At 42.3% G+C, this 25110-nt stretch overlaps 1 protein-coding gene across 1 annotated transcript; it reads right to left on the reverse strand.

Annotated features, from left to right (window-relative positions):
- Nucleotides 1–50: 50 nt before the first annotated feature.
- LOC139322849 (extracellular calcium-sensing receptor-like) lies at nt 51–23700 on the reverse strand. The gene is made up of 7 exons (XM_070952097.1): nt 23540–23700; nt 22123–22411; nt 17281–17478; nt 7233–7359; nt 3490–4388; nt 309–516; nt 51–217 (listed from the first exon to the last, which is right to left on the reverse strand). The coding sequence occupies exons 1-7, from the start codon at nt 23698–23700 to the stop codon at nt 51–53; spliced, it is 2049 nt and encodes a 682-aa protein (XP_070808198.1).
- Nucleotides 23701–25110: the final 1410 nt, after the last annotated feature.

Here is a 25110-nt window from a genome sequence, read left to right on the forward strand (position 1 = left end):
CCAGAGGAAGCCCCTCCCTTACCCCCACCTTGCCAGTCACTGCAGGACTGTCAGCTGAGCTGAAAGCCTCCCAGCCACCCAGCATCAGGGCCTGAGAGCACGGAGGAATCCCAGGGCTCCGAGCCAAGAAGGAGGGTGGGGATGATGGCCGTGGCAGTGGTGAGGTGAGGTTGGTAACGGTGAGTCCCCAGGCTCAGCTCCAAGCCTCCAGCTGAGGCTGAGGGGCAGCAGTGATGAGGGTGAGGGCTCTGAGCAGAGAATCTGGCCAGAGCTGGATCTGGGAGCCAGAACCAAGTAGCCGAACGAGCCGAGCAGCTGGGAGAGGGCAGCCGCAGGAGAGGAGGAGAGAGGAGAACAGCTAGAAGCCGAACTGGGAGCAGAGGGGTCTGCAGGAGATGCCTTGAGGCAGCAGAGACCCCCAGAGGCTGCAAAGCTAATGGAGCTGGTGGCAGAGCTGGAAGACGGGGCTGGGTTGAGGGTCTCGGGGGCAGGCAGAAATTCCTGCTGCTCCAGAGGCTGCAAGAGAGGAGCAACAGGAGGGGGAAGCCAAGGGCCCCCAAGGCCAACTAGAGCTGGTCAGTGGCTGGTGGGTGGTGAAGTCGTCTTAGGGATGATAGAACACAGGAGATAAATTTATAGGACTGGAAGGGACTTTGGAGGTCTTCTAGTCCAACCCTCTGCTCCAGGCAGGAACTTTATACCATCTGGTTCTCTTGTCCACTTTGAAAACTTCCAGTCATGGAACATTCACTATTTTGGGGGGCAACTGATTCCATTGCTTAATTGTTCCTTAATTGTTCTGCTGCTGCAGCCTTAGGAGACCTAAAATAACAGGGGACCTCAACATTGTGAGCAGATCCTTGGACTTTCAACTGTGGCAAACAGGTTGTAAAATGAGACAGAACTTAGTTAACAACTGCCCTGCTTAGCAACAGAAATTGTGGTCATAAATTGTGGTCATTTATTGCCTGATAGTCCATTGAAATTTAACTTCAGAGACGTTCAGGATCTCGTAATCAGAACTTCCTCCTTCTTCTCCCTTCTGCACGCTTCTGGGGAGCCTGGAGCAAAGTCCTTGGTAGGGCTTATTTCTGGGGCTTCTGGGGCTGGAAAGAGCCTGAGATGACTGAGGTGAACCCACCAGGTCAGGCCTTCAAGGGCTGCACTGCTGAGCTTCCCATCTTGAGGGGGGGGGAGACCCTCTTTCCTCTGATGGAGTTTGTGACACACCTGATCTCCTGCTTGCAACTATTCACACTGTGAGCCACAAGGAGCCAAATCTTGTCAAGATGTACTCTGACTGTCCCTTGGGGTTCCTCCACGAACATCTTCTGGACTCCAGTCTCAACCTAGCCCATGCATTGGGATAAGAACTGGGTGTTTGCAGTGTCCTTATCACCCAAAAAGGGGATGGAAACAGGATGGTGGATCTCATGGAGAAGCTTCTTTAACAGGGCAGGAGTAACTATGGGAAAGGTGAGCTAACTAGGTCTCACTGGATGAGAACATCTAAGCATCTGGCTTGGTAGGATGGCCAATGGCTCTCATGGAGATTATCAAACAACACTGGTGAAATCCAAAAATTCTCCCTGGTTCTGTGGGCGTGGCTTGGTGGTCATGTAACGGGGTGGGCATGGCCAACTTGACATCACTCATGTCACTCAATATTAGAGCCAGGAGCTGCACATTCTGAACCACATTCTGCCCTTCTAAAGCACCCAACACTTTTGAGTTTTCCTCTGACATCTGGCTTGACTGCCCAGGCAAACCTCAGAGCCTTCTCTTGCCCTGCTCTCCACCCTGGAGGTCCGTACATCCTCTCACTAATTCTTTTTACAGATTGCCCACCGCATTTCCCCCCCCCGCAGGGTGGATCTAAAGAGGGGAGGGGGATGCTGCAGAAAATGCTGCCTTTCACCCAGGCCGTGTGCCTCCCATGCCAGTTCCACGGGGCTTAGGGCTCTGAAGCAGACCACTGGCTTCCCACCCAGCCACCTGCCTGCTCTCTTTGCAGATTGGCCTGGCCAACTGCTGGCACCACTCCAGGAACTCAGCCCACGGAGTCCGGTGCTCCAGGGAAAGGAGGCTTGGCCATGACACGGCTTCCTGCTGGTGAAGAAGTGGAGTGAGAGGCATGGAAGGTGCTGCTGGCTGGCTGGGTGGCGGCCCCTCCCCACTTGGCTGTGCCACCACGGAGTCCGTGGTGATTTCCCTTCAGCCTGAGTGGTGGCATTTACCAGACAGGCCAGTGCGGGTAGACCAAGTCGCCACACTTGTAGTCACGTGGCCAGCCATAGCAGGACATGGTGCGGGCAGAGAGGATGATGCATCCCCCGCCGAGGCTGCCCTAGCCGAGCTATCACCGTGCCTCCCCAACAAAAGGCAGGCCGGGACTGCCTTGCCCACTGCCTCCATGTGCTGCACTTGGAAGGGAGGGGCTGCCGCCACTGTTCTCACCACCCTCCCTCCCCGCCTGACTGCAGATGTCCGCCTGCCCTCCTGAAGCACCGCTGCACCATTCGCTTTTGTTCCGTGGCGGGGGAAGGAAGAAAGGCTGGGTTCGGATCCTGTAATGTGAATCAGCAGCATCGATACTGGTGGTGGCTGTGAGAGTGGTGCACCCGACTCTTCCGAGCCCCCTTTCGACTGCAGGGCGGCTGCTGGATCAGAGCAAGGTGAGGAGGGTGGTAACCCAGTAGAGGAGAAGGAGGGAAGGCAGCAGCCATTGCCTGGCCAAGTGAAAGGAGCAGCCTTCTCTGTGTCTGGGGTGGGGGCTGCTGGAGGTGGGTGGAAGCATAAAGGCTTATAAGGATGCACGGCTCTGAAAGGGCTTCTGGCAGGCAGCTCTCCAGCCAGAGGAGCTCTCCCACCCACCCCCTTTTCCTGTTTCTCTTGTTGGATCATTGCAGGGGGAAGAAGAATCTAACTTTGTTGCTGCCCATTGCAGCTAGGAATCTCAAAGCATGTGTGAGCAGGTGACCGGGTGACCGGGCAGGCGTGGGCAGGGCTACCAGGGATGATTGCTACCAGTTCGGCAAACTGATGCCAATCGTCCCTAATGGTTCGCCTGAACCAGTGCGAACTGGTAGGATTTCACCTCTGAAAAACATAATTGGAGCTTGGCTCCCACAGAACCCATCTTATCATTTTTCCTATTCATTCTTTCAGACATACACAGACATACACTTATCAGTATGAATAATTGATCAAATGATTTCTTCAAAGGTGTCAAATTTATTAGCAGTTGCTGAACAACAAATTTCTCTGAATGATTTTCACAGAGTTCTCTTTAGCAAGATTTATTGAAGTGAAAGGGAAGAGAGTTAAAAAAATTCCAGTCATTCAAACATTTCCCATTTGGAAACCTGTAGATATGATTTTCTTTGATTCCTGAATACTATCTAAGTGGAAATAATCAATGACTTCTTTCAAATAAAAGGAAATTTTACAATTATTTAAGTATCATGGTGTGATGTCTCATGTTTTTACATTTATTCTGGCTGTAAGATGCTCCTTTGTGTTCAGCTCTGGCCTCAGAAGGATAATGTAGCACTTAGGGATGAAGATGCAGCCCAGCAGCCCACCACTGGAGACCAGGATGGAGAAGACCTGCACAGCCACCATGTATTTCCCTTTGGTACTCAGGTAGGTCGGCACAAAAGTCACCCAGACACTGCAGAAGACCAGCATGCTGAAGGTGATCAGCTTGGCTTCATTGAAGGCCCCGGGCAGATTCCTGGCCAGGAAAGCCACCGTGAAGCAGATGGCAGCCAGGAAGCCCATGTAGCTGAGGGTGACGTAGAACATGACAACGGCCCCTTCGTTGCATTGCAGGATGATCTCTCCAGGCTGGGAATGAGGGTCAGAGTTAGGAAATGGGGGAGAAACCCCTAGCCAGATGGAGCAAATGATAATTTGGCCTGCAGAACAAGAAAGGATGATGGAGTTGGCCAAGCTCTTCCCCAACCATCTCTTCACTCGGTTTCCTGGTTTTGTGGCCAGGAAAGCTAGAACCACCGTGATGGTTTTGGCCAAAAGAGAAGAAACGGCAACTGAGAAGATGATGCTGAAAACCGTTTGTCGGAGAAGGCAGGTGGCTTTCCTTGGTTGACCAATGAAGAGAAAAGGAGACAAGAAGCAAAGCAGGAGGGAGACCAGAAGAATGTAGGAGAGGTCCCGGTTGTTGGCTTTGACAAGGGGAGTTTCTTGATACTTAATGAAGATGATTAAAACAAGGCCTGTAGTTAGGAATACGAGCAGGGCAAAAGAGTCCAGGATGATGCCCAGATGTTCTTCAAAAGACAGGAAGGTTATAACTTTGGGGATACATTGGACTCTTTCCTCATTTGGATATTTATCAACTGGACACTTGGTGCATTTTTCTGCATCTGAGAAAACCAAAAAATATTTCTTTAATATTCTGTCTTTTGCATTTTTCCATAACTGAAAAAGTCAACAGGCAATATTCCTTTAATATTCTATCCTTCTATGTTTCAAGAAAGATCTTAAACTGATAGTACAATCACTTTCCAATTTGTATTTCTTAACAATTTCACCAAATGAGATAAGAATATCTCTTATCAAAAAATGTAGAGCTAAGTCTATGAAATTGGAGGAAGTCCTAGGATGTTAATAGCTTCCTGTCTAAGGTGCAGAATCTTCATAGGAACCTACATTATTAGAGGTTATTATTAGAGGTTAAAAATGAATCAGGTAATCTTTCTAAGCAAACATCCTGAGACCTGACCCATGACACTTCTTAATATAGTGACTCAGAGGATTCCTATCCTGGGATATCTAATTGGCTGTCAGAATATTCGCGTAAAGAGGTTCCCCCATAAATGTCCATGCTACCTCCCTGTGGACCAGCAACTCAGAGATCCTCACGGGGTGGTCCATGTAGAAGGTATCATAGTAATCCTTCCAGGTGATGGACCTAAGACAATTCCTCAAGTTTCAAAGAACTCAGATGTTCCCAGAGAGGTAAATGTGGCAAGAAACATCCAGACTAAAATGAGAAGAGAGATTTCTTCTGGTAGTAAAGCTTGCCCAATCTTCTACCCTCTTCCCTTCCAAGTGACTCTGAGAAACGTCTCTCGATGCAGGAATTGGCTGCTCTCGTCTCATTGAGTAGGGAAAAGGCCTTTGGTGTGGCTCATATGGAACTTAGATGAAGCAACATCTAAGAAGATATGGGTTCTGTTATGTATTGAGTACATATAGTTGTGTTAAGCCCTCCTAAAGTGAGACTAACCTTTAGATGAGCCTCACTGTTAACTCCAACTCTTTTGGGGAGAAATTTTGAACATTCATATGGGGGGGGGCTTTTTCAAGGATTGTGATTGGTTGAGGCCCTGTGGGCCCAGAATATCAATTACAGGCATTTGCGTGCAGTTCCTCAGTTCCAGTTTTAAGTCAATAAATGCTGTTGTATCAATGCTGGTCTGTTTCTTGCCTACTGAAGCCCACTACACAATAGGTTCTGTACAATCAAAATCCCTGCTCAGAGGGCTTTCCTATGTAAATTAAATGTGCTTAAATGTATTGATACCATTTCAAGAGATTAAGCCTGCAATGTAAAAGTTATGCTAAATTTCAGAGGTAGAATTAATGAAATTAGAAATATAAATTAGAAATATAAAATTTATATAGTCTCTCTCTCTCTCTCTCTCTCTCTCTCTCTCTCTCTCTCTCTCTCTCTCTCTCTCTCTCTCTCTCTCTCTCTCTCTCTCGTTTATATATACAGTAGTCTCTCTTTAAGCATGAAATCTGGATGGGTAACTTTGGGCCAGCCACTCTCTCTCAACTCAGTTCACCTCACAGGGTTGTTGAAGGGAAAATAGGAGAAAATATTGAGAGTGTTCACTGCCTTAAGTTATTTATTAAAATAATGAAAATGTGGGTTATAGACAATTCAGATAGTCCTCGATTTACAACCATAACTGGGCCCAAAATGTATGCTGCTAAGTGAGAAATTTGCTAAGTGAGTTTTCCCCATTTTACAACTTTTCTTACCACCTTTGTTAAGTGAATTGCTGCAGTTGTTAAAATAGTAACCCCGTTGTTAAGTGAATCTGGCTTTCCCACTGACTTTGCTTGTCTGAAGGTCACAAAAGGGGATCACGTGACCCAGGGACACTGCGACCGTCATAAATATGAACCAGTTGTCAGGCATCCAAACGTAAATCACATGACCGTGGGGATGCTGCAATGGTCATAAGTGTGAAAAATGGTCATAAGACACTTTTTTCAATGCCGTTGTAACTTTGAACAGTCACTAAACAAAATCCAGGACTATCTGTAAATAAATAATATGTTTTCACAGAGCTTGCCACTGAAGGGTTTCGAGACTTGTCTCAAGTTGTATAGGGTCTCTTGTGGGCGCAGAGGATTGGACAAGAAGAGCCTCCAAGCTCCCTTCCAATTCTGTTAAAATAATAAAGTCTTCTTTCTTCTTTCTTTCTTTCTTTCTTTCTTTCTTTCTTTCTTTCTTTCTTTCTTTCTTTCTTTCTTTCTTTCTTCTTTATAAAAATTATACCTTGTCTGATTAATTCCTTAAGTAATAAATGACTTTATTTTATTTTTTATTTCTCAGACTTTATTTTGGCAAAGTATGTTCTCAGAATTAGTAGATGAAGCAATTTGGTTCCATATTGTATAGGTTTACTGATAAGTTCCAGCACTGAAATTTCCGCATAAAGCAATATTGCAATATTAATTTTAACGATTCTCCATTTCCCCATCTTTTTTTGTTAGGTCTTTTCAATTAAATCACAATTGTACATGTAGGGGCCTTTTTTCAGTGATGAAATCCAACAATTTTTACTACCGGTTCTGTGGGCGTGGCTTCGTGGGCATGGTGCGGCTTGGTGGGCGTGGCAGGGGAAGGATACTGCAAAATCTCCATTCCCTCCCCACTCTGAGGCCAGCCAGAGGTGGTATTTGCCAGTTCTCTGAACTACTCAAAATTTCCGCTACCAGTTCTCCAGAACCTATCAGAACCTGCTGGATTTCACCTCTGCCTTTTTTCCTTTTTGAACCACAACTGATTTTGTTTTACTTGGGATTGTAATTCATCATAATTCACTATTTAAGCAAAAAAGGAGATAACAAGACATAGTAGGCCCAATACCAATTATACCAAGTTATTTTAATTGGGATAAAATGAATATTAGAGTTTTAACTTTTAATTGGATAAACCAGTTTCCACAAGGCCTTCCAGTGTCACCCACCTTCCTGAGTGGAGAAGGTCCCCTCCGGACAAGGAACGCAGTCATAGCAACAAACTGGCTCTCCTTCTCGAGCCCTCTTGACAAATCCAGGATGACAATTTTCCACACATTTGGACTGAGGCAGGGACTGAACAGAGAAACAAGGAATGTCAAAGGAAATACATTAGGAGTCTCCATCCATGGAAAATGGAGGTAGAAATCGATGAAGACAAGTAGCCTCTGGTCTTCACTTAGAATTAGGTAAATATAAAATCTCTATTTCCAAAGGATTGTAGGAGATATAACTACTGGCAGATTCTTTGTTTAGTTCTTCCCTTTTGCTTATTACATTTCAAAAAACAAGATTATTCTACTTAATAAAGTCTGGAGGAATGGAATTGAGAAAAGATTAGAGCATTATGTGACAACCAGTTGGCTCCTCCTCATGGCCCTATTGACACAGATCCCACCACTCTTCCTATACCCATAATTTTAAAGTATGATGATCTACTCATATTAAATTTGCTAATAAACTTTTACTGTAAAAGACTTAGAAAACTTTTATTTTATTAGAATAAAAATAGAATAAGACTGAAGAAAGAAACTGCTGAAGAATAAGACCTGGGAGGCTTTCTTCTGGACTACATACTACCTTGCAAAGTTCCTCCCCTTTGAAAGTCTATGGAGGTTCTCAGGCATCCAGGTCATGGTTCTCCCAAAGGTGCTTTTTCAAGAGGCATCTGGGCTTTTTCAAGAGGACCACTTGCCTCTTGAAAAAGCCCCTTTGAAAGTATTTCAAAACAGTCTCCCAGTTAAGATGCAAAGAAAAAATTCCTTTCAGATTAGGGTTGTCAACTTTAAAGCAGATGTTCTTTGTTGATTTGTATTTTTTCTTCAATTTATATAGTAGCTTCCAAGCTGATAGTCTAAGACTAAAATTGATTCTCTACGTTCTAGAACTGGAGTGAGATAAAATGGAGTTGAGATCCTGAAAATGTGTTCCTCAAAAATACTAAGGTTAGGATTAGACTTCTGTGCCACTACATGTCAATACAATCAAGAAATTCAGATGAAGAGCCCCCTTACAAGCCAAAGGCTGAATCTAAGTGGCATTTCCTTTCAAATTTTGAGCCTTGATAGCACAGTGGTCTACACACCCTGTTATTAACACAGCTGCCTACAATTTCTGCTGGTTCGAATCTCTCCAAGGCTCAAGGTTGACTCAGCCTTCCATCCTTTCTAAGGTAGGTGAAATGAGGACCCAGTCTGTGGGGGCGATAAGCTGACTTTGTAGAAATATACAAAAGTAGGAAGGCTATTGCTTAACGCACTGTAAGCCGCCCTGAGTCTCCGGAGAAGGGCGGCATATAAATCAAATTAAAAAAAAAATTCCTTCTTCACTTCCGATATGAGGAAGAGCTTTTCTTTGGATCAAAGTCTTGTTTCAGTGCTTCTGTTGTCTGGGTCAGGGCACACCAGAGGAGCCATGGTGATTTCATGAGAACTGAAAGCCTTGGGCCTCCTTCCTAGGAGCAGAAGGGCTGTTGCTCTATCCCAGGGGGGTGAAGGAAAGGCAGGGATAACTCTGACCAGGTCTGCTCTCTTTAAGAGCATCCCAGGCTATGAACCTGCCCTTTCAGGGGACACTTTCCCCAAGCAGGACAAGATGAAACTGGTTTCCCAGCAGGACCAAAAGGACCTCCATCCAGGCATGACTCAATTCCATCTGAATTCAGGCCCTGGTCAACAGATTTCCCTTCTTCTTTGCTATTTGCATACAAGGAACAAACAAACCTGAATCTAGCAGGTTAGCAGCACATTCTCCAGCCTTTGCGGGTTTCTCTCCAGTATGATGGAGATACCAAATTGTAGATGGTCCTCAAAATGGAATGGTGCTGAAGCCTCCCAAACAGACTGAGAAAACAATCAGGTTTCTACTCCCCACATTTAATTTTCAGTGAAGGTCAACCACACTGGGGATTGGCTGAGCTCACTTGAAATGGGTCTGCAGCAGTGGTGGGTTGCCCCCAGTTTGGACTGGTTCACAAGAACCGGTAATAAAATTGGCAGGAGGCCCCATCCACCGCCCCGGATGTTGTCATCAGCGATCTGCACATGCGCAGAAGCTTCTACGCATGCTCAGAAGCAAGGTGCAGGCACGAGCGAAGCAAGCGTGTGCACACAATCCCATTGCAAACCGATAGTAAAGGTAAGTAGAACCCACCCCTGGTCTGCAGGCTTTGAAAAACAGAGAAAAGAAGCCAAAATTTCACCCACCTTGTTCAACAATTTTAGTTGTAAATGAGTGTCTTGGATCATAATAAGTCTCTGCCTTACAAAAATCCCCCAAATCTGTTCAATGGGATCCTCCTCGAGGATAGGTAACAAGCTCGTGATGTCCAGATCTGCTTTTATATCTCCATTTTGGTCCAAGTACAGTATCATCTGGGAAATATTGCAGAACTCATTCTTCTCCAGGAAAGGATGTAACTAGAATTGGAACATCCAGAATTGAATTGAACTGAAACGTTTAAAAGCAGAAAACTTTGTTCTTTACTCCACGTGGTCTTTTCATATTTGAATCTTTCTTCTATAGTTGTCTAATTTTAAAATATACTTGATTAAGGCAACAGAGTATACCATTATCTTTCTAAGTGAACAATTATAGGGAACATTGTAGAGGAGGTGACTAATAAATTGAACAATAGAAAAAGACACAACTGCTTGAAAGCAACAGATTGATTCTCAGAAGAGAAGGATTTGTCAAGAAGGCAGCTAATCTTTTCCCTGGCAGACTAGACAGGAAACATGACAAGACGAGCTAATTTTACATTAACAGAATTCTGAAAGTACAAATCTCCCACCAACTCTTTTGAAAGCCTGAAAAATTAGAGAAGATGCTTTCTGAGTTTCTTTCTCTCCTGTGATGCAGCTGTGGGATCCCGCTCTTTATCTGATCCTTCCCTATATAGCACCTCTTCTCCTTGTCCCAGAAGTCATTCTCACATATCATTACACTTCCTAAACAGATTATGGCAAAGTACTAACAAAAAAAAGTGAAATGATTAGAAACCTAGTTAAGTGAGGGGTTAATGGTATGATAACTAAGTTTCTTAAAAATGCTACTCAAATAAATATTTATGTTTGTTGTGGGTTTGAGCTCCGAGCTGGGCGATTTGGTTGCAAACGTTTTGTCCCCATTGGAGGAGACGTCTTCAGTGTGCTTTGGATTGTGCTTGTCTGGGGGAGCCCTGGCCTTTAAATACCTTTCTTGAGTCCTGGTCTGATTTCGGGTTGTGTGATTGGTTGGCTGTAGTTGCTGAGTCATAGTCCTTGGTTTCAAGTACGTCTGTATGATGTAAATTAGTGCTGGTGTTGTTGTTCGGATGCCTTGTGATGATATCATGGTCTGGTTTCGGGAAGATTTGATCGGCTGCATGTGATTTGGTCTGATTTTTTTGATCTGTTGAGTTATGACTTTGTTTGCAGCGTGGATCTTTGTTGGTCTTTAAATGATGCCTTCGGGATCACGGTTGACATCATTCTTTCATTCTAAGTGGTTGGTAGATTGGGTCAATGTCAATGTGCCTGATGAAAGAACAACCTCAACCACGATCAGACCAGGACTCTTAATAAATCTTAATAAAGTTGGTAAATCTCTGTCATGCAAAATTTTATTGGAAAATATAAACAAAAAACTGGATCAGCAGTTCTGCAAACCCAAGATGATATCCAAAAGCAGGAAACAACAGGTGGACCTAATTTGCAATTTGAAGAATTGGAATTTGATTGGTTCACTGTCAGATGTGAAGAAGAAAATGTTTGGTTTGCCAGAAAACATTGGAAACAATATTAATATAAGAAATTCTGAGATAATTGATAAGACGAAGGATGGACTTTTTTGGCAAGAGGAATATGCTGTTGTCAAGGAGAATGATTCAACAATGGATGTTGCAGAGATATTTACGACAAAGGCTTATAAACTTTGGAAAGGAGATGCAATTGTTGGTAAAGCTCCCAATTAAAAACCTAAGGAAAGGTTTCACTATTAAGAACTGTTGGAAGAAATGTCCAACTGGCTTTAGTTCCAAATGGGAAGAAAGACACTGGAAACATGGAGACTGCTTGGAAAGATGGTTTAATGGTGCACAGGACCACATGATTTGAGGTCCTTGGCAAAAAAGATCACATGGGTGAGAGAGAGAGAGAGATTTATCTCTCGAGATTTTATTCTGTTTGGGGTTTTATATTGGCTGTTTTTAGGATTTCTTATTGTTACATGTTTTTATTCTGTGCGCCACCCCGAGTCCTACGGGAGAAGGGCGGCATATAAATTTAATAAAATAAATAAATAAATAATAAATAAATAAATAAATTTATACCCACTCTTGGGCCCCGCCTTGGAGCTTCCTGTTCTTGTGAAAGAAATGTAGCCTGATTGGTTGTCAGACTCCCATCGGGCCATGCAGGGGTAACTTTGTAGGTTGTCTTTTGAATCCCAGGCCTGGTTGAATCTTGTTGGGTGATGATGTAATGAAGGGGCTTTGGGCAATTCCTATTATGGCTTAATGGCTTTGTCCTGGTTTGGATCTTGAGTGAGGGCTAATCCTATCATGTCCTGAGGGCCATGTCTTTTGTGTTGTAGATAAGCTGGCCCAGCCTTTCTGGGGCTGTTAACAAAGGTGGGGGCTGCTTTCCAAGAGCCTGTTTCTCCTTTTCTCATCCAGGAAGGTATAATATTCTACCTTTTTAATATTTCCCAGAATATTTTATTCTTCTAGGTGGGTGCTAACTTCCTACAGAATCAAACAAGGGTCTTTGACCCTGGGCTCAGAGACAATGTTTAGGGTGATTTGTGTATACATAAGAAACTACGTAGACTTTCTGTAAATAAATTACAATAACAGATTGTTAAGAGAGTGCTTTAAAATTTAACTTTGTTGGTCCTTCATCCAAGATAGTGCCGCCAAGGTGGCACTATCTTGGATCAAGTGAAATGCTCAGTGAAATTTTCTCTAATGGTTTCTTTATTTTTAATTATTCTCTGTGAATCACTAGGAATTTTTCACTCACGAGACCATCTGCTAAAAATTAAGCAGTTTTCTGGGATCTCTCCCCTGGCCCCCACCCCCCATCTTTACAAACGCAGAGGAGATTTTAAAACACAGGAAGAAGCAATTTCCCCAGAGCCATGGATTACCAAAAAAACAAAAACAAAAACAAAAACAAATGGAGGAAGCGGAGAAGGAGAGGAAAAAGGGCGGGAATTTTAAACAGATTAAGGAATAGGAGAAATAAAACTTCTCTGCCTTCAATTTTCCTAACCAATGTATATTCACTTGCTAATAAAATGGATGAAATACTCCTTTTAAACAGATACAGATACAAATTCTGATTTTTATAATTCAGCAGCCCTATGCTTCTCTGAAACCTGGTTAAATGAATTAATTGAAGATAGCAGCCTGCATATCCCAGGGTTTCAGATTCAGTGATCAGACAGAATTGCAGAAACATCTGGTAAAAAGAAGGGAGGAGGTTTATGTTTATATATCAACAACACTGGTCTCAGGATATAATTATAATATATAAATTCTGTGACAAAAACCTAGAAACATTAATTATCAACTGCAAACCATACTATTTGCTTCACGAATTTTCCTCATTTCTTCTAATTGTTGTTTATGTCCCACCACAGCCTGTATAAACAAGGCATTATGAACTCTAGCTGACCAAATTATGAAGCCAAATACCCAGAATCACTGGCCATTATTTTGGGAGATCTAAACAAGGCAAACTTAAGGAAAGAGCTACCAAAATACTTTCCGCATGTCAATTGTCCTATCAGAGGCAAAAATACTTTAGACCATTGCTACACAACACTAAAAGGTGCTTATCGGTCCTTACCACGAGCAGCTGTAGGACACTCTGATCATTGCATGGTTCACCTTGTACCTGCTTACAGGCAAAGACTTAAAACCACAAAACCAACAATTAAATCAGTTAAGACCTGGATGGAGGAGGCAAAGTTAAAGCTACAGGCTTTAATATTTTTGAAGATACCTCTGCAGACTTAGAGGAACTCACAGAGACTGTAACATCATATGTCAGCTTCTGTGAATATCTATGTGTACCAACCAGGAACTTGCGAATATATAGTAACAACAAACCTTGGTTCACAGCTAAACTTAAGCAGCTACGTCATTCCAAAGAGGAAGCCTACAGAAAAGGTGATAAAATGCTGTACAATCAGGCCAGAAATGTATTAACAAGGGAGATCAGGGCAGCAAAAAGAAGCTACTCTGAAAAGCTAAAGAATCAGTTCTCAACAAATGAACCAGCAAACATGTGGAAAACTCTTAAAAATATCACCGGCTATGGCAAACCTTCTTCCCAGCCTGAAGGAAACCAGCAACTGGCAGATGACCTGAACGTGTTTTACTGCAGGTTTGAAAGGAAACTACAGCCACCTATCTCCACAACCCCCATCTCAGACACACAACAACAGCCAAGACTCCTACAACTGGGATTTAGGAGAGAAGAATTAGTAGACATAATAGCATTCTTCCTATCGGTCAAGGTCAGGGACTGAGTCGAGGTGGAAAGGACGTTGACTGGAACATGTGACCGACTGGGAGGGAAAGGGGATGGTTTTGGGAGATTTGAATTACTGAAGGAAAGCCCGGGCTTTTCAGATTTGGGATTTCCCAGAAGTGCCAGTTTGCCTATTCTAATAAAGAGGACTTTGGAAAATACTTGCTTCCGTGTCTTTACTTGGAGAGGGGTTTTTTTTCTGGAACGCTGACAGATGAGCTGTTTTAGAGCTGAGCCAGTAAAGCAGAGAAGCTAGGTCTCCTCTTCATGGATTATCTGAATGCAAAGAGTGAGCAGCCATCAGTCAGAGAAACTTTAACTGGGATTCTTGTAGGGAGGAGGGGTTGGGCTAGATGGTCTCAGGGTCTCCTTCAAATTCATGAAGATAAAACCTCACAACACTAATCACAAACCCATGCATATAAGAATTTATTTAAAAATGCATACAGCCTTTTAAAATTAGCAAAGTTTAATAGCAAACTTCATCTGTCATGATATCTACTCTTTGGAACTGTGAGAAGCACCTACCCCCCCCCCCCCAAAGAATGAAATATTTTGAGAAATATTAAAAAGGCAGAATATTATTTTTCCCTAAATGAGAATTGGAGAAACATGTTTTTAGAGGCAAAAAGCAGCTCCCACTCTCTTTTAATAGCCCCAAGCAGAAATTGAGGAGGCCAGCTTTTAGAAAGGCAGATTTGGTAATCCATTCAAGACAGGATATTTTGAAGCTCCTTGCAGCAAAGCTAAAAAAGGCAGAGGGATAGGATTAGAAGCAGCCCCTCACCCAAGATCCAACATAGGGCCATTAGGAATTGCCCAACACATTTTCAGAACACAAGCCCCTTCATTGTATGACCTCCAGAGCAGTCCAAACTTCACAGGGAGCTCAGATAAATAATAAACCAGAGATTGACCAGATTAGCTCAGACAAATACCTAGGATTTGCATTTCCTCTTTTGTCTATAGAGCCAGCTATGACCCCTACATGACCCCATAGGAATCTGACAACAGCCAATAGAATATTAAAGGACATGTTCTTGCACAGGAACAGGAAGCTCAAATACAGAGCCCAAAGAAGGTATAACCCCCCCCCTCCACTCTCAACTTCATTTTGTCAGCTACCCAGAATCACATCTGGATCTGCTTCATCAGTAAACCATCTTTCCCAGTGCCTGGAGGCTGTGCGGATCTGGATGGGGAGGAACAGGCTCAAATTCAACCCTTCCAAGACAGAATGGCTGTGGCTCCCGGCATCCCGATATAGTCAGTTGACTCCATCACTGACTATTGGGGGCGAGTCTTTGGCCCCCACTGAAAGGGCTCGCAATCTGGGAGTCCTCCTGGATATGCAGCTGTCCTTGGAGGAACATCTGACGGCTGTAACCAGGGGGAACTTTTGTCAGGTTCGCCTGATTCGCCAGTTGCGGCCCTTTCTTGATCGGGATTCTTTGTGCACAGTCACTCATGCCCTCGTCACCTCTCGCCTTGACTACTGCAACGCTCTCTACATGGGGCTCCCCTTGAAGAGCACTCGGAGGCTCCAACTGGTCCAGAATGCAGCAGCTCAGGTAGTGATGGGAGCAACATGGTGCTCCCATGTAACACCGCTCCTGCGCGAGCTGCACTGGCTCCCAGTGGTCTTCCGGGTGTGCTTCAAGGTGTTGGTCATCACCTTTAAAGAGCTCCATGGCATAGGGCCTAGCTATCTGCGAGACCGCCTGCTGCTACCGAGGACCTCCCATCGATCCGTGCGCTCCCACAGAGAGGGCCTCCTCAGGGTGCCATCAGCCAAACAATGTAGGCTGGTGACCCCCAGGGGGAGGGCCTTCTCTGTGGGGACTCCTACCCTCTGGAATCAGTTGCCCCCTGAGATAAGGAGAATCCATGACCTCAGTGCCTTCCCTTAAAACCCATCTTTTCCAGCAAGCCGGGCTGGCTTAAGAAGAAATTTTTTAAATTCTTTTAATTGGTTTGTGATTTCTTAATTTCTGGGCCAAATTTATACATATTTTTAACTGTTTTTAATATTTATATTCTATGTTCTTATTTTGGCTGTACACCGCCCTGAGTCCTCAGGGAGAAGGGCGGTATATAAATTGGAAATTAAATTAAATTAATTAAATTAAATTAAATTAAATTAAATTAAATTAAATTAAATTAAATTAAATTAAATTAAATTAAATTAAATTAAATTAATTAAATTAAATTAAATTAAATTAAATTAAATTAAATTAAATTAAATTAAATTAAATTAAATTAAATTAAATTAAATTTCCAATCAGCCTCCATGTTGTTTCTAGTGTTTTTCTCCCAGCCTGGAATTGAACCAGATGGATATTTCTTCCAACAGGACATTATCCTCTGAACAATTAGATTGACCAAATCTGTTGGACTTTTGTAGCAAAGGTAGGTCAAGAATCCTTTGGATTCCTTCTCCAAAGGAATTAAGTGTCAGGGTTCCAAGTAACACCCCCAATGAAAGGAAACACCAAGTCTTGGATTTCCTCAAAGTTACATTCTATTAGAGATGTCATATTGGCACATCTGGGAAAACGTGAATCTGAAAAGCTTCCAGGGTTTCCCCACCCAAAGGAAAGTTCAAGTCCCTGCCCAACACCCACAAGTCCATCACATTGGTCCAATCAAAGCACCCTTCCAACTGGAGATGCCTCCCAGTTCCAGCCTCCCAGGTGCAGGGCAAGATGGCCTTGACTTTCTGAGAAAAGAATGTTGTTATGACTATGTATCGTCCACGCTCCATACAATCCCTCCTCCCAGTTTCCCACACTAGGAAACATGGCAGGCCTGAAGGACCAACAACAGAAATGGCTTCCAGGCCTGACATTAAGATTAGTGGATCCATATTGGGACCCCATACCTGCCACGGCTGCAGCCTTGGAGACCCCAAGATCTTTTCATACTCCTTCCTTCTCCTCCTTGATCTGGAGGAATGTGCAGCATACAAAGCATGGCCCAGAGTCTTAACAATACTGTAATCATGGTGGAAATTTAAAATCTGGGTCCTGTTCTTTTTCTCTTGGGTCTCCAGTGGGGCTTTCTGGGTGCATCTTCTCCGGCCTTTGACAGAAAATACATGCTTTGAAAGAGAGCAGTGAAAATAATGATTTTCAAACTGGGGGTCTAGAAAGAAATAGGGTTCAAAGGTTTCCCCATTTGGCTTTTCTTCTCCCAGAATACTAAAGTTCCAAATACTATGGATGTATTTGAGAAGTCTTTGCTTTTTTATTGAATACAATGCAAAATTTGTGATGATCCAGATTTTCCCTTCAATAGATCCTGGCAAATCTTCAAATATTGAATGGAAAGGAAGAATTCTGTCCCAAATGGGAATACTTTCCATGAAGTGAAGGAAAACATTGACTTGCCTCCACTTAGAGAGGGCCTCCCTGAGGGCTGCTGTATGTCCACTTGTGGAGAACAGTTGTGATATAATAACACAAATTCCATTCCTGACAAGCATAGGAGTGAAAATCCTCATGAATTTCTCTCCCTTCTCTGTGTCTGAAGCAAAGAGGCCAATGAAGGTCCATCTGAAGTGGAGGAGCAGTTGGACAATTGCTGGGTACTGGAACCCTTCTTTGGGGAGCAACCGGTGGAAAAAGGGAAATTTCCTTTTATCACTCAGAGCATCTGAAGCAATTCGATCACTGATCTGAAAAAGTGAAAAAAGCTGTGTTATGTTTGGGGTCAGATCAAATCCAAAATATTATTATTAATTAGCTATTAATACATCTGTTCTGATGAACATATTAGAATGGATTGTTAATTAGCAATTGTTTAAAATAATAAAGATAGAATATTAACAAGACTGTACAGTATATAAAAATGGAACCCAGGAAAAGTTAAGTAAAAAATGATAAAAATGTCAATTGTACTGTCTGTGTTGCCTGTACAATTTACCACAATTAGACTCATTTCTGCAGATATCAAATGAAGTGGTTTGTTTCCACTAAGAGGGGGCTTTTATATGTTATTTTTTGAGGATTTCTACATCTTTCTCTTCTTCTATATCCCAGATTCTTTGTAGAGCAATCTTTTCACCTTCTAACCCAGTTTTACAAGAGACAGAGAGACCACAGCTCCTTATATAAATTGTTCAGTTGCATAATCCAAGAGGTCTTTAATTGAAATTTTGTCTGTTCTAACAAACACAATTTTGGGAGTCTGTCAGTTTCCATAGCTTTAATTTCATACCAATAATTATATACCCTGATTTTAGACAAAAAAAGAAATTATGTAAATTCCCAATTTATGTCTTAGGTTTAGTGCTGATCCACTGTGGGCAACGGAGGGAAATTTCCAGTTGCCAGGAGTCATCCCACTCTGTGGCTCATTGGACTTTCCAACATCTAGCCTTGCTAAGCGGCTCAGTGGCTAAGACGCTGAGCACAAGGCTCAGCGTCTGATCAGAAAGGTCGGCAGTTCCGCGGTTCAAATCCCTATTATAGGTCTCCTCCGTGAGCAGAGGGTTGGAATAGATGACCTCCAAGGTCCCTTCCAACTCTGTTACTGTTACTATTATTTCCTCACACGATATTTACTTCTGGAGGGGGCTCTTTGGGTTCCCCTGTTCTCCCGACCTTCCCAGGACCATCGGGTCTTCAAGCCTCAGAGTGGGGACTCCTCAGGTTGCTTTCCCCACAGCTTTTACCCCATTAACCTTCGGGGGGGGGAGGCCTCTGGCAGCCTAAGCAATTTGGGCTGCCCCTGTGGTGGTCCTGGGGTTTCAGATTCCATTTCCTCCCCATCTTTTTTCTTCTGCTCCAGTTCCTTCCCTGGAGCAGACACAGTCACCCAACCTCCTGGTTTCCACTTAGTAGGTCGTTTCTGCAGATTCACCCAGCAAAGAAAGACTCCTGACCATTTATTTTGCCAAGGGTATTTGCTTTACTGAAGCTTAAATGGTTGCAGAAGTAGCATAACCAATCTGAGGTTTTCCTGTGCAAACAACACAAAGGAAAATTCCCTCCTCCGCCTGTCCCCCAGCCATGCCCTGGTTATCTGCAAACGTCCGATCAAGTGCTTGTATATTGTTCAGGAAACAGCTCTCAGTTCCAGCTGTGCATATCTTAATGGCCTCGGCCGGCTGTAGCTTCTCACATGGCTCAGCTGGGTTTCCATCTCTCCCCCCCCCACTTCTTCCTTACATTGTAATCTTTCTCCCCCACTCCCAACATGTTAATGTCAGGCTCATGAAGTTTGGATAGGAGAGACGCAGCTGTGTCCATTTTTCTCTGAGAGCAGCAACCGGACTCCTTTTATCCATCCACCTCCAAGATCATCCTCAGAGTTTCTCCTGGTTGTGATGTCTGTTTGAAGCCCCAAACATCAGCTCGATGAGGTAACTTTGGCCTCATATACTTTAATAATAATTGGGGCTGAGGAAGCTGGAGAGCTATGAGGTTTTCATTTAAGCACCACTGTCACTCATGCCCTTTCTCTAACGGAGCTCCTTGGATGATGAGGGAGCCCAGATTCCGTCTCAGAGAAAACTACCCCAGGTAAGGAAAGGTGTTAATTTGCTCTATTGGCTGACTATTTATGGCTATGTATGATGTCATTTCCATCATAACTAATCAATCATAACTTTTCATTTTGAATGATTAATAATCAGACAATTATTATGCCAGTAGGATCCAAGTCTTCTTAGCAGCCTACACAATCCAACATATGAGTATGATAATAACATCACATTATCTAGTATAAATAACAAGGGTTCACATATGCACTTTTCCCTTCTCTCTTGGTAAGAATTGATCCTTCTTCTCAGGGCTCCATTGAGCCCCAAAATTCATCTCAAACAAGAGCTTGTAGAAAGGGCTTGGATTAGGGCATGGTGTGAGCTCCATTTTAGAGGTAATCAATTTCCTCCATTATATTTGTCTATTTACTGTGTCAAAAGCTGCGCTAACATCTACAAGGCCAGCAAACCATGGTTTATTTGACTGATATATTGGAGATTAAATATTTCGATTCAAATCTGTTGCCAATATTAGATTATTATTTATTTATTTATTTTTTGCTTTAATTTATATGTCACCCTTCTCCAGAGACTCAGGGCGGCTTACAATGCATTAAGCAATAGCCTTCAGACTTTTGTATATTTATACAAAGTCAGCTTATTGCCCCCACAATCCGGGTCCTCATTTCACCTACCTTTGAAAGGATGGAAGGCTGAGTCAACCTTGAGCCTGGTGAGATTTGAACTTGCAGTAATTGCAAGCAGCAGATGTTAATCTGTTAATAACAGTGCTTTAGTCCACTGTACTACAGGCTCTGTAGTATTATTATTTATTTAATTTGTTTAATTTATTATTCAACATATGTGTATAACTTTTAACTCTGCCTAAAACCTTCATTTTCTTCTGCAAGGAATGCACATTTCTTTTTTCTTTTTAAAAGTTTTTTATTAATCATTCAAAATTAAAAACATTGAACATAGATATGGCATCACTGGTTCTAAATATCTTTCAGCACTTTAAACTAATACAAATTATGTTGAAGTTAATATTATAATATAATTCTTTAACCTTATACGTTATTTATACATAACATCATACTAACAATCTATATCATATTTCTACACAATTATACATACTTGTCTATTAATCTATACCTGTACCTATTTATGCAATTTACATTTTAAATTTACAATTTAAATATTACTAAAAATTCTTAAATGTGCAGAAATGGACAGACTTATCTTGCAGTTCAAGGATAAATGTGAAACACAGTGCTATATAATCTGGCAAAAATTTTATGAATGGCTAGACAAAAAGAGGATAGCCGAGACAAGGGTGTAGTGTTGGATGAGAAATATATACGTTATGACGGATAAATATGAATGCACATTTCTTCTAACTAATCTCAAATTTACTTAAGAGGAACATGGCATATATTTTAGACACAACTTTTATTAGACTAACTGGCCCGTAATTGCTAGAGTCCTTTTTATTTCATTTTTAAATGTATATAGACGTTACTATTGCCAAGTTGAATCCAACTGGATATGGCAGGTATTATATCTATGTGGAAATGAACATGCCATCACAGATCCATCATAACCATTACAGATCTGGTGTTAGAACCCCTGCAATTTGCATACCAAGCAAATAGATCAACAGATGATGCTGTTAATATGGCTCTGCATTAATCCTACAACTTCTTGAATCTCCAAAGACCTACGCAAGGGTCCTCTTTGTAGACTTTAGTTCAGCATTCAATACCATCATTCCAGACATTCTTCTAACTAAGCTAAACCAGCTAGCGATACCTGAACACACTTGTAAATGGATCATAAGCTTCCTAACAGACAGAAAGCAGCAGGTGAAGCTAAGCAGAATCACATCAGATACCTGCACAATTAGCACAGGGGCCCCACAAGGCTGTGTGCTCTCTCCACTTCTCTTCTCTCTATATACCAATGACTGCATCTCAAACGATCCATCTGTTAAACTACTGAAGTTCGCAAATGACATAACAGTGATCAGTCTCATTCAAGACAATGATGAATCCTCATACAGACGGGAGGTTGAACAACTAGCCTCGTGGTGCGACTGGAACAATCTGGAACAGAACACACTCAAAACCATAGAAATGGTGGTGGACTTTAGGAGAAATCCTCCCATACTTCCACCTCTTGCAATACTAGACAACACAGTATCAACAGTAGAGACCTTCAAAAATCTAAATTCTACCATATCGCAAGATCTAAAATGGGCAGGTAACATCAAAAACATCATCAAAAAAGCACAACAAAGAATGTTCTTTCTGCACCAATTCAGAAAGCGGAAACTGCCCAAGGAGTTGCTGATCCAGTTCTACAGAGGAATTATTGGGACTGTCATCTGCACCTCTATTACTGTCTGGTTTGGTTCTGCAACCCAACAAGACAGACACAGACTTCAGAGAATAATTAGAACTGTAGAAAAAACAATGGCTACCAACCTGCCTTCCATTAAGGTCCTATATACTGCGCAAGTCAAAAAGAGAGCTGTGAAAATATTTACAGATCCCTCACATTCTGGACATAAACTGTTTCAGCTCCTACCCTCAAAACGATGCTATAGAGCAATTTTTTAAATAGTTGAAGTAGATAGTCCATTCCAGGGACCTTATTGCTCTTCAGATATTTTATGATGAATTTGAACATGAACTTAATAGTTGATGTCTTCAGTAATATGGAGAAAAGCAGCTCTTGAATTCTATGGAGAAGACATGATTGCATCTATTGCTCACCCACCACCACCCACCACTCACTTCTCACTTTACCAGACAGAGAAAAACACACACATACCTGTGGGATTTTGTAGATGCTTCCTAATGTTGACAACTGGATAGAGACATCCCTTCTAGCCCCATCGAGAAGAGCCAGAAGGTTGTCCTTCCTTCCACAGTTGTAGTTGGGGACATTGGCTTCTCCAATAGAGAGCATGTCCAGCAAGGCATTTGAAGTGCCAAGTGTGTTTTGATGATTGTCATGGATGTTGTAGCCCAATGTGAGATTGTGTAGGAGTTGATGATCTTTGTTGACTACTTGAGTATTAAAAACAAAGCATACCATTCTTGACTCATAATGAAGTAAACTGGTGTAAAAAAATGTTAATGTTAGTATCAGCACCATCAACAGCAATACTTTTTCTATTTCATCCTCTTTTTCTCCACAAGTCTACTGAGTCTTAAGCCAATATTGATCCAAAGCCAGAGGCAAATGATAGTCACCCATCACCATTTAATATTTGTGAGTTTTGAGAAGATGGGATGGAGATAGTCCTCCACCAGGGTTAAAAACCATAAATATTACATTATTTATAGAAATACTAATTTTTATCTGCCCACTAAACAAAAATCAAAACAATTGAATGATTAAAGTAGAACTCTAAAGTAGAGGATAGTTCTTAAGTGACCCAGAAAAGCCATTCTAAAAACAAGCCATCCACTATTCCTATAAGGATCAGGCATTGAAGATCAATAAGCTGTTCTAAAACATGGAAATGAGATGAATAAGGGATACTGCAACAATCAAAATTAGTTTAAAGAAAAGTCAGTATTCAAGCGATGAACTCAGGATTGGATTGGGAGGGGAAATATTGTGGACTTCTTTCAGAGTTTTCTTCTGGCCCCTCTTTGGATTTGAGCCTCTTCCACAAAAATAAGACAAAAGTGAGAAACCATGAAAAGCAAAATCATTCAGTAAATTAGACAGGCCCTGCAATATAGAAGTATGTTAAATAAGAAGAAAAGGAGAGTGTTAGGACTGCAATTGGAGGGAATGCAATCACCCTCAATGACTTACAAATGAGACTGACTAGAAGGAGCTCTGTTGAAAGGCAATATTATAGGCGACATTTGTGTTTCAGTTACAACTATACCAATGAGATAGTCTCCTGGCCTGTAATGGCTCCATGGTTGTTTTCCATCCAGCTGCTCCAAACTCCGAGGGCATTTCACTCTAAGCTTCCCAGAGACTGGCTGAGACAACAGCAGCATCAGAAGCAGAAGCAGAAGATCCATAATTCATGGGGGTGAATTAATCCCGTTTCCAAAAGAAGAATTAGAAGAGTTCAAAGCACGCTTTCAAGATAGAAGGGTCAGTTGCTTTCCTAACTACTCAAAATTTCCACTACAAGAAGCTTCATCAGGAAAGAAGAGAAAGATACATTCAAGAGCACAGGCCCTGCCAGTCCCAAAACCTGTGCCACATGGAGCCTGACCTGAGGCATTTACCACTTTTTGATGCCAGATGCCTTCCATGTTGCTTCAGTCTGATGTTTACATCAAAGGCATCACTGGAGAAGTCGGTCTCAAAGACCGGGATGCTGTTCATTACTGGAAGAGGAAATTGGTAGCCTTGGGACTTCATAATTTCTTTCATGGCTCCGTGTGCAGAGGAGAGGCTGGAGAAAAGCCTGTTAGTGAAAAATCACAGTTACACCCCTGGGTTCTATCATTTCTATAATGGTTGTGGTCCTTCCTGTCAGGGCATGTCCAGAAAGTGATGCTGGAAGAAGATACTTCAACACCCAGGGAATTGACTTCTGCTGTCCTTCAACATGGTCTCTTGTCTCCAGAGTCTGCTGGGGAAGGTCACCCAGAAGTGTGGAGTTTGATGCCACTCTAGAATGGTGCCACTTAACTTCAGTGTTGCCTGTCTTCTAACACCAAGGAAGCCATCAGTACCCTTGAATCCTGCCTAATGTTAAGTGTAGAGCCTGTTGGTGATTTTCTTTTATATCAGAACTCCATATATGAAATCTAAAGAGGAAATGGTTTTAATATGCTTGTGCTTGAATTGAAATTTAATTTCCCAACTTTTCCAGCAATATCAATCTTTAGATAAGAGCCAAATAAGATGGAGGAACATGATGGCCTTTGTTCTACTTTGTTGGGTAAATAGGGAGAAAGTTATAGAGTTGGTATATATATTTTTTTCCTTTGCACTTTCTGTGTTGTCTTTCTGTTTTCATGTAAGACACTTTATCTTTTGAAGTTTCTTAATTTATTGAATAAACAGTGGGATATTGTCAGTGTATAAGAGTTCATGAATTGGAATAGACATGGCAACAGGTCAGCCAATGAGGACTGTGAGTTCATTTGTCTTTGCATTATAGCTTCTGTATTTTATTGCTTCTGTGTTTCTGTGCTTCTGGATTCTGAGTTCTGGTTATGGCTTCTGCTGCATGGGTATTGTATACAAGCATCATGCTTTATATTATTGTATATAAACAAGGTTCTTCTATAAATTATTATTATTTATTATTATTTATTTGATTTATATACCGCCCTACTCCCGAAGGACTCAGGGCAGTGAACAGCCAAACAGTAAAAATACATAGATACAAAATTTAAAAACAAAGTAAAATCGAATTAAACAATTTGGCCCAGACAAAACTGATTAAAATTTGCATAATTAAAAAGAGGGAAAAGATTAGGTCAGGCCCTCCTGGTGGAATAAAAAGATTTTAAGAGCGCGGCGGAAGGTGCGCAGATCTGGGATCCTCCGTATCTCCGGGGGGAGCTCGTTCCAGATAGTAGGTGCCCCCACAGAGACGACTCTCCCCCTAGGGGCTGCCAGTCGACATTGTTTGGCCGCCGGCATCCGGAGGAGCCCTTCTCTATGAGAGCGTACCGGCCGGTGGGAGGCTGTTTGTGGTAATAGGCAGTCCCGTAGATAATCAGGTCCTAAGCCATGGAGCGCTCTAAAGGTAGTAACCAAAACCTTGAAGTGCACCCGGAAAACCACTGGGAGCCAGTGCAGCTCGCGCAGGAGAAGCGTTACATGGGA

Source organism: Pituophis catenifer, unplaced genomic scaffold (assembly GCF_029215685.1).
Source record: "Pituophis catenifer annectens isolate HBS135680 unplaced genomic scaffold, rPitCat1.0.hap2 SCAF_11, whole genome shotgun sequence".
In the NCBI taxonomy this organism is placed as follows: Eukaryota; Metazoa; Chordata; class Lepidosauria; order Squamata; family Colubridae; genus Pituophis; species Pituophis catenifer.

Excerpts from the sequence above, each read along its gene's own strand:
- LOC139322849 (XM_070952097.1), bottom strand. The coding sequence starts at position 23,700 with ATGAAAGAAATTATGAAGTCCCAAGGCTACCAATTTCCTCTTCCAGTA. Across the intron at positions 22,412-23,539 it reads AAAAGTGGTAAATGCCTCAG|TTTACTTCATTATGAGTCAA; the intron begins GTCAGGCTCCAT and ends TTTTTACACCAG. Across the intron at positions 517-3,489 it reads ATCTTACAGCCAGAATAAAT|CCTCTGGAGCAGCAGGAATT; the intron begins GTAAAAACATGA and ends CCTCTCTTGCAG.